The sequence below is a fragment of the Hypanus sabinus genome, chromosome 24 (assembly GCF_030144855.1).
Source record: "Hypanus sabinus isolate sHypSab1 chromosome 24, sHypSab1.hap1, whole genome shotgun sequence".
NCBI lineage: Eukaryota > Metazoa > Chordata > Chondrichthyes > Myliobatiformes > Dasyatidae > Hypanus > Hypanus sabinus.
The window spans coordinates 15,138,603-15,149,006 of NC_082729.1; the positions used below are offsets into that span (position 1 = coordinate 15,138,603).

The 10,404-nt window shown below is 48.7% G+C and overlaps 1 protein-coding gene across 1 annotated transcript; it reads left to right on the forward strand.

Annotated features, from left to right (window-relative positions):
- LOC132380493 (ras-like GTP-binding protein RHO) lies at positions 1 to 3,391 on the forward strand. The gene has a single exon (XM_059949351.1). The coding sequence runs from the start codon at positions 269 to 271 to the stop codon at positions 857 to 859; it is 591 nt and encodes a 196-aa protein (XP_059805334.1). The 5' UTR covers positions 1 to 268; the 3' UTR covers positions 860 to 3,391.
- Positions 3,392 to 10,404: the final 7,013 nt, after the last annotated feature.

Here is a 10,404-nt window from a genome sequence, read left to right on the forward strand (position 1 = left end):
AGATTACAGCCCACTCCACATTTCATTTTCCCCTGGTTACTCATCTCGCCGTGTTGGCTCCGTCCCGCAACCAGTCGAACCTGATTGGGAGGTCGGCGTTCCAGCCGAGCCCATAAAACGCAGGCAGTCGCACCTTGTGATACTCGGGAGATTGGCAGCGAGGGGCAAATGGTCCTGCTCCCGCGCACGGAGTCGCCGAACTGACCCGACGATTCCCCCCGCCCCGTGGGCAGATCGGACCCTGCGGTACTTCGGAAGCGGTGTTTCCATGTCGACCATGAGCTTAAGGAGGAAGCTGGTGGTGGTGGGAGACGGGGGCTGCGGTAAGACCAGCCTGCTGTTCGTCCTGAGCCGGGACGAGTTCCCCGAGGGTTACGTCCCCACCGTCTTCGACACCTACGTGGCGGACATCGTGGTGGACGAGAGGCAGGTGGAGCTGGCGCTGTGGGACACGGCGGGCCAGGAGGACTACGACCGCCTGCGACCCCTCTCCTACCCCGACACCCACGTCATCCTGCTCTGCTTCTCGGTCGGCAGCCCCGACTCGCTGTGGAACATCCCGGAGAAGTGGGTGCCCGAGGTGCGGCACTTCTGCCCCGGCGTGCCCGTGCTGCTGGTGGGCAACAAGAGGGACCTGCGCGCCGACGAGCGGACCCGGCGGGAGCTGGCCCGCAGCAAGAAGGAGCCGGTGCGCTGGGAGGAGGGCCGCGCCGTGGCCGACAAGGTCGGCGCCTACGCCTACCTGGAGTGCTCGGCCAAGACCAAGGAGGGCGTCTGGGAGGTGTTCGAGACGGCCACCCGGGCCACGCTGAAGGACGCGGAGCCCGGGTGCTTCAGCTGTTCCTGCGCAGTGATGTAGGCCGGACGCTGCCCAGGAGGGCAAGAGGGCGCAGATCTTAACCCGTCCGAGGAAGCAATGGGGAGAGGGGAGGGGGTATTAACTGGGGTGGGGGGGGGGAAGAGACTGCATCTCAGTTTGACGATAAAGAAGATGCTGTTTGACTGGGGAGACTGAAGTTCGACATCCTCATGAGGATGTACTGAGGGACCCCTCCCTCAACCACAGCTGGATCCTGTGCGGGGAGCATTCCCTGCTGCTGTGGGGAGTAAATCCTCTCTTCCGAACACTGTTTCACCCCCGCCCCGCCAACTTCACTTGAAAGTAAAACGGGTCACCTGATTTTTTTCCCCGTGGGATCTTGCTGTGCACATTATGGCTGCCTTGTTTCTTCCGGAGCAAACAGCACTTTTAAAAATTACTCACGTGATTCTTAAAGCACCGGACACCTTCTGAGATGAGATAAATGCATAATTTTCCTTTATATTATTAATATATTATAGAAAATGTTCAAACTTGCTTAAAAAAAAATCTTACCTCTGTTAACAAGTGGAAGTATTTTGTGTTGTAGCAGATGACTGCTATGGTTCCACTGATAGACATTATTTTGTGTACAGAATGGCTACATTTTCTTTACAGACTGTAGTAAAGGGCTATACTCCTGTAATTTAATAATTTCCTTGTCTTTTGATATTTATTGGCTGAAATATGAAAGATGGAAAATTTATTTAACACTGATTTGTCATGCACTTTTCCTTGTGGCTATAAAGGGTGTGGGCAAGTTCTGACAATGGGATCGTAGCCATCACAAACTATATTTAATTATAAATTTAATTTATTTTTAATTTGGAGCTGGTCCAACAAGCCCATGCTGCCCAATTACACCTATTTAGACTCAATTAACTAGCGGTGAGAATTGAACCTAAGTAACACACTCAAAATGCTGGAGGAACTCAGTGGGCCAGGCAGCATCTATGGAAAAAAGTACAGTTGATGTTTTGGGCCAAAACCCTATTGCAAGACTTGAGGGAAAAAAGCTGAGGAATAGATTTGAAAGGTGGGTGAGGGGAGAGAGAAACAAAGGGGGGAGGAGATGAAGCAAAGAGCTAGGAAGGTGATCGGTGAAAGAGATGGAGGGCCTTGGACGAAAGGGGGGGAAGGAGAAGCAAATGGAGGCAATGGGCGGGCAAGGAGATAAATTGAGAGAGGGACAAGGGTATAGGAAATGGTGAAGGAGGGGTGGAGGCAATACTGGAAGTTTGAGAAATCAATGTTCATGCCATCAGGTTGGAGGCAGCCAAACGATGTAAGGTGTTGTTCCTCGAACATAAGTGTGGCCTCATCCCGGCAGTGGAAGAGGCCATGGATGAACATATCAGGATGGGAATGGGAAGTGGAATTAAAATGGGTGGCCACTGGGAGATCCCGCTGGTTCTGGCAGATGGAGCGTAGATTCTCGGCGAAGCAGTCTCCCAATCTACGTCGGGTCTCACTGATGTACAGTATTGAACCCCGGCTACTGGCGATGTGCTAACTGCTACACTACCCTGCCGCCCTGTTAGCGAAGAGTGCCAAACTATCGTTTTTATGAAATTAGATTTCATTCCCCTTGGTGCACTGTGGGTAAACACAGCGTAACAGCACAGTACAGGCCCTTCGGCCCACGATGTGATGGCTGTTTAACCTACACCAAGATCAATCTAACCCTTCCCTCCTATGCAGCGCTCGGTTTATCTATCACCCATGTGCTCATCAAAGAGTTTCTTAAATGCCCCTAATGTGTCTGCCTCTGCCAGCAGGTGATTAAAAAGCAAGCAGACAAAGTATAAATCCAGGCCATCGCAGTGTAAGATCTCCAGGTTGTGGGGCCTTAACTCAATTCACCTACAGGATCACTGAGCAACAGAGCGGGCCTCATGCCCCCGGGGTGAGGAGCTTGCAGAGGCAAGAGAGAAGATGGGTGTGAATGAAGATTAAGCAGGGTTTTTTAGCCTAGGCAGACTGTGGTCATGCAATAAGTAGAGTCAGAGGACTACGGCACAGAAACAGGCCCTTTGGCCCATTTAGTCTCTGCTGAACTGTTACTCGGCCTAGTGCCATCGACCCACAGCTCTCTATATCCGTCATGCCCCTGGACGCCCAAACTTCTCTTAAATGTTGGAATCAAGCCTTCCCCAGACAGCTTGTTTAACACTCACAATATCCCCTGAGTGAAGAAGTTCCCTTTAAATATTTCACCTTTCACCCTTAACCTATGACCTTTGGTTCTAGTGTCACCCAACCTCAGGAAGAAGAAAAGCCTGCTTGCATTAACCCCTCATAATTCTGAACACCTCTATCAAATCTCCCCTCACTCCCTATGCGCCGGGGGGGGGGGGATGATCAGAACTACACCCTATTTGCCTTCAACAATGTCTTATACTACTTCAAGATGACATCCATCTCCTGTACTCAGTACTTTGATTTCTGAAAGTCAATGTGCCAAAAGCTCTCGTTATGATCCTACTGTATATTCTCCCACTTGGGATCAATAAAGTACATATTCTTATTGTATACTTGTGACATTACTTTTAAGGAATTATGACCAAGGGTGAGAATCTGAATTGATGTATTCCCTCTTCACCCTCTATTATTTCTAATGTCTAATATTAGAAACAAGGTGAAACACCTTATGTGCTTCTTTGACACAAAAGGGCCAGCTGTGTGAACCAACCCGGGCCAAACATGTCTGGTGGAACTGCTCTGGGGAGTAAGACTGCATAGCCAGTGTACACAGCTGGAAGACAGAGTTCTCACCACAGAACACACCGAATTCTGAGCTCGTTTGAAATTCCTGCTAGCAGCCAAGGATTGCCTCCCAGCCTGTTCCAGGAGTTCGATCCAGCAGGAACACCGTCTGAGGAGGGTTTCAGTCTGGCGATGAACAGACTATAGGTGGCTCTATGTTCAATATTTCCTCCACTCCAGGAAATGCTCGTATACAAGGTCACCTTTTTAAAATATAGGCAGATGATGCAATAACTGGCCCTTTCAGCCCAGTGAGTCAGTGACATCACACACCCATGTGACTAATTAGCCTACTAATCCATACATTTTTGGACTGGGAGGAAGCTGGAGCACCCAGAGGAAAATACAGGCAGTGATGGGGAGGGCGCGCAGACTCCTTATAGATAGCGGTAGAACTGAACCGGGGTTGCTTGCGCGTTAATAGGGTTACGCTAAACCTCGCGTGGAAGCTTCTTTTCACAGTGACAGTGATGTCCAGTCCTGTGACTCTGACTGTCCAAAAGGTGAAGGGTCAAATGGCTTCAGAATGGAATCACTACAAGTCTCATAACTCACTCATCCATCTTAAATTGCTGGGTTAATTGCTAGATATTCCCAACTATAACCTGCTCATTAAGTCGAGCAGAAGGGCCATTCTCTGATTTAAGGGCACTTGATAAGGGGAACCTTAATTATGAGTTGGGAGGGGGAAACAGAGACACAAGACCACAAGGGATCATCATCATGTGCTGTGTCATGTGACCTGGGCGATCATGGTCTTTGACCATGATTCTTCTTGGCAATATTTTTTCTTTACAGAAGTGGTTTGTCATTGCCTACTTCTGGGCAGTGTCTTTACAAGATGGGTGACCCCAGCCATTATCAATACTGTTCAGAGATTGTCTGCCTGGCGTCAGTGGTCGCGTAACCGGGACTTGTGATCTGCACCGGCTGCTCATACGACCACCCACCACCCGCTCCCACAGCTTCACGTGACCCTGATCGGGGGAAAAGCAGGTATTATACCCTGCTCAAGGGTGACCTGTAGGCTAGTGCAGGGAGGGAGCACCTTACACCTCCTTTGGTAGAGACCTAGCTCCACCCCGACACCCTTCATAAGACATAGGAGCAGAGCTAGGCCATTTGGCCCATCAAGTATATTCTGCCATTCCATCATGGCTGTTTTATTGTTCCTCTCAACCCCATTTTCCTGCCTTCTCCCCGTAACCTTTGGCGCTCTTACCAGTTAAGAACCTATCAATCTCTGATTTAAGTAAAACCCAACGACTTGGCCTCCACGGACATCTGTGGCAATACATTGCACAGGTTCACCACCCTCATGGAGTGAGACTGAGGAATGACCACACTGGACAAGGGCGGTGGCCACCGCCATCACAGAGTCCGATGTGGGGCCCATTCAACAGAAACAGAGTGGACAAGACGGGGAGATTGAAAGCGGTGGCTGGCAGGTGGGGAGAAAAAGACAGAGTTACGGTGCAAAGGGGTACAGTGAGTAAGCACTTACACCTTTTAACCCGGGAGTGGCGAGAGTTAAAGATTAGCCTGTTTATTGAGATTACATCATGGATAACGACAATTCACGGGAAGCTTTCACCGCTGAATGCAGACTCAGCAGGTAAAAGCCACACGTTTCCTTTGGGTGTGGTCATCTCTCACTCGCTGTCTATTTTAAGTAACTGACTACAGCTCAGCGTTTAACACCATCATTCCCACAGTAATGATCCAAAAGCTTCAAAACCTGGGCCTCTGTACCTCCCTCTGCAACTGGATCCTCGACTTCCCAAAGCGGAAAACCCACAATCGGTGCAGTTTGGAAGTAACATCTCCACCTCCCTGACAATCAACAGCGGTGTACCACAGGGACGTGTGCTTACCCACAGCTCTAATCTCGCTCTACACCCATGACTGTGCTGCTAGGCGCAGCTCAAACTCCACTCACAGATTTGCTGATGACAACTATTGTTGGCAGAGTTTCAGACGGTGACGAGAGGGAGTGCAGGAGTGAGATAGATCAGCTGGTTGAGTGGTGTTGCAGCACCAAACTTGCACTCAATGTCAGTAAAACCAAAGAACTGATTATGGACTTCAGAAAGGGTAAGAGGAGGGAACACACCAGTCCTGAGAGGGATCGAAAGTGAAAAGGGTGAGCAATTTCAAGTCCCTGGGTATCAATATTTCTAAAGATCTATCTTGGGCCCAAATTACTGATGCAGCTACAAAGGAGGCACGAGAGTGGCTATATTTCATTAGGAGTTTGAGGAGATTTGGTATGTCACCAAAGACACTCGCAAATTTCTACAGATGTACCGTGGAGAGCCTTCTAACTGGCTGCATCACCACATGGTGTGGCGTAGGGGGATGGGGGTGGGGGGGGGGGGGGAATGCTACCACACAGGATTGAAATAAGCTGCCGAGAGTTGTAAACTTAGTCAGATCCATCATGAACACTAGCCTCCCCAGCATCAAGGGCATCTTCAAGGAGCGATGCTTTAAAAAGGCAGCATCCATCATTAAGGACCCCCATCATCCAGGTCATGCCTTGTTCTCATATCTACCATCAGGGAGGAGGTACAGAAGCCTGAAGGCACACACTTGATGATTCAGGAACAGCTTCTTCCCCTCTGCCATCCAATTTCTGAATGGGCATTGAACCCATGAATGCTACCTCACTACTTTTTAATTTTTACACTACTTATTTAATTTAACTAATATAAATTCTGATTCTGATAACCAAAACTTTCTGCACCAAGTTCAGGTACTTCTGTGAAACACTTCAGCAAATGCACTGTTTAGTATAAAGCAAGCACTTCGAATCACCGTGTCTTCTAGAATATGGTTTTAAAGTCTCAGATCACTGAAGCTTTTCTCCAGTTTTGTGCAACAGGACACTTCCCCCAGTATATGTGTATCTGAGATCCAACAATACACATTTCCAACATCTCTCTCTCACACACACACAAAAAGTATCCATTAGCTAAACTGCACACCAAAGATCATATTACATGCTACGTAAATGCAAGGCCCCTCACTCTGTCCAAACTGGTTAAAACTGACAGGCCCGAGTGGGAAGCAGGAGATAAGAAACTGATTGCTAATTACTGCCCACTGCACACCCCAGACAGAGTTTTTAATGGTGAAACATAGAAAACTTACAGCACAATATAGGCCCTTCGGCCCACAATGCTGTGCCGAACATATACTTAGTTTCGAAATTACCTAGGGTTACACATAGCACCCTATTTACCTAAGCTCCATCCAGAGGTCTTTTAAAAGACCCTGTCGTTTCCACCTCCACTACCGTCGCCAGCAGCCCATTCCACGCACTCACCACTCTCTGCGTTAAAAAAAAACTTACCCCTGACATCTCCTCTGCACCAACTCCCCAGCACCTTAAACCTGTGTCCTCTTGTGGCAACCATTTCATCCCTGGGAAAAAGCCTCTGACTATCCACACGATCAATTCCTCTCATCATCTTGTACACCTCTATCAGGTCACCTCTCATCCTCCGTCGCTCCGAGGAGAAAAGGCCGAGTTCACTCAGCACTATTCTCATAAGGCATGCTCCCCAGTCCAGGCAACATCCTTGCAAATCTCCTCTTCATTCTTTCACCCCTCTCTTTCATTTCTCAGCTCTTTATTTAGTTATATTAATACTTGTGGTCATTTCCACCTCCAGCACCATCGCTGGCAGCCCATTCCACGCACTCACCACTCTGCGTAAAAAAACTTACCCCTGACATCTCCTCTATACCTACTTCCAAGCACCTTAAACCTGTGCCCCCTCGTGTCAGCCATTTCAGCCCTGGGAAATAGTCTCTGAACTGCAGGTCCTTCTACTTATTGAGGGGAGATCACTGCCATTATAATTGTTGCTGTTCACATACCCCCCCCCCCCCCATGCTAGTACTGCTGGAGCTCTACGGCGCCTCAAAGCCACTTACCCCGATGGTGTCTTCATTGTTGCTGGTGACGTCGATCATCCACCTACAATCATGGTGTCAACATTAATGAATATGTGCGATCGGTGACTGGCTACATGGGAAAATGCATTGAGGACATTAAACCGTGATTAAACACAGCAAGGCCAGGGCAAACCAGAGGCCATGTCTGACAGCAGGGGTTCATGCACTGCTTCGCAATCGGGACGCTGCCTTCAGGTTGGGGGGCAGGACGCGCTCTCCCGTGCCATCAGGTAGGCAAGGCGCAAGTCCTCACGGAAAATCCACAGATGCCTTTGTGACTCCAGGACACATGGCACATGTGGCAAGTTATACAAAACAAGTCCGCCCTGCACATCTGCGTCAGCGATGCCTCCCTTCCTCAATGTCCTCTATCTACAGTTTGACACGTTGTTTGTTGTGATGTCAAGGAAAGCCCCCTCTCCTCCTAACGGCAGGCACCCTGTCAGGCCACAGCCGAGGTAAGGAAAATCGTGGCTGGTCAGCTACGAATGGATTGTGCATCGCATCTAACGGAGGTCTCAACAGTCATCTTTAATATCTATTTGGACCAAACCACTGTCCCTGCGGTTCCTAAGGTTGTCATAGCCGGGATGATAGTGGGGATAACCTGTAAAGTGCTCCGAATGACGTGTGACTCTAACAGCCTCTGACAACCAAGTCCAACTCTTGGCCTTCACGTGTAGCTTAGCTACCAGGCCTGGCGGAACTGTTTCTACTGACACGAAAAGGGGCAAAGGCGGACCACTGGCGCCTCAAAACCATTTGCTTTGGGCAGGTGGGGCTTGACAGGCTTGGGCAGCAGCCCGTCCGGGAGAAGGAAAACCCGCTGCATGGGCAACAGCCGTTTCTTCAAACCTTCCCGGCTGAGCTGCCGACGACTTCTGTCCCTGCAGATTTCGAGGTAGCCACCATCTTTCTGGTGCCCAAAAGAATGGCAGTAACTTGCCTAAGTGATTACTGATCAGGAACTGACTTCAACAATGGTGAAATGCTTTGAGCAGCTGATAATAGATCATATAAAATCCCACCTTCCAGCTACTTTAAACCCTTTACAGTTCACCTGCCACCCAATCCAGTCCATTGATGAAGCCACAGCATTAGTTCTCCACTCTGTCCTGTCCCGCCTAGAAAATGGTGCCTCACAGGCCAAGATGTTGCTCGTCGACTTCAGCTTGGCATTTAACATGATCATCCTTCAGAGGCTGGTGGGTAAACTGTCCTCGTTGGGACTCAACACCCCTCTCTGTAACTGGATCTTGGACCTCTTGACAGAAAAACCCCACACAGTCTGAGCTGGCAGCAACATCTCAAGCTCCATCACACTGAGCACTGGTACCACCTCCCCCTCCACCCCAGGGCTGTGCGCTCTGTCCGCTGCTGACTCGCGACCGCACTGCCAGACGCAGCTCAAATCACATCCTCAAGTTCACTGATGAAACCGCAGTGGCCGGCCTCATCAGCAACAACGAGGAGTCAGCATCCAGGGAGGAGGTGGAGAAGCTTCTCAAATGGTGTGAGTCCAGCAACCCGAGATTCCATGTGGACAAGACAAAAGAGATGACCGTGGTCTTCAGGAAGGTGCAGGCCAACTGTTCTCCATTGCTCTTTCAATGGCTCTGCCATGGAGAGCGTGAAGACTCAATGCTGCCATCTTCTTGTCAGCTCGAACCTCTCTGGCCGTTCTCCTTTGACCTCTCTCATGAACAAGGGATTTTCACCAGCAGAGCTGCCACTGACTGGATTTTCTTTTTGTTTTACACATCATTCTCTGTAAACTCTGGAGACAGTTGTGCATGAAAATCCCAGGAGATCAGCCGTTACTGAGATACACAACCCATCCTGCCTGGCACCAACAATCATTCCACGGTCAAAGTCACTTAGATCACATGAACAACAACTGAACCTCTTGACCATGTCTGAATGCTTTTAGGTGTTGAGGTGCTCCTACACGATTGGCTGATTAGATACTTGCATTATGAGAAGGTGCACAGGTGTACCTAATAAAGTGGCCACTGAGTATTTCTAACATTACAAACATATATACAGAAAGGACATCAAAAAGCATTCAATGGCTGAACTGCACACTGGAAGATCATATTAGGTGCTATATAAATGCAATGACCCTGGCTTTGTCCAAACTGGTGAAAACTAAAACAGGCCGATGGGAAACAGAAGGCCTCTCGAGGCTAAAATTTTTCAGAGATAAACAAGATCTTGCAGCATCTTTGCTGGAGGCAGTATCAGGGCATATTCTGGAGTTAGTGTATACGGTAAATATTGACTTCAGCAACCAACCTTCAGATGTGAATATGGATTGTAGATTAAATTCAAAATGTGGCTCGGAATAGTCAGTTGCAGACTGGGAAACAGCCACTTACCTGGGATAAGTCTGCATATGCATGAATGCAATTGAAACCCCATTGTATGAATAGCACTCAGTGGACAGCACTAAGACCAAATTGTAGACTAGCAGACATTTGACTGAGATGTCTGCACTTGTGTGAAAGCAGACAACATCCCATTGGATGTATACGACAGTAAGCAACACTTATTTTGTGTGGGAAGATCCAGGCAATTGGAAACCACATGTAATTCAAACACAGCATCAGGAGGACATTGTTTACTATATAAATTGACCTCTCAGCTTTGTTCTTTAACATATAAAAATGTGCTGCAATGTTGGACCGGGGAACTTCTCTCTCTTGTGTATCTCTCAAAGGCTGTCAGTTAGTGTGTGCGTGTCGAATAAAAAACTACTTTATATCTATCAGCTGCGTCTCTCCGGTGACTTTGTTTATGATACAACAGCAGGTGAA

Excerpts from the sequence above, each read along its gene's own strand:
- LOC132380493 (XM_059949351.1), top strand. The coding sequence starts at position 269 with ATGTCGACCATGAGCTTAAGGAGGAAGCTGGTGGTGGTGGGAGACGGG.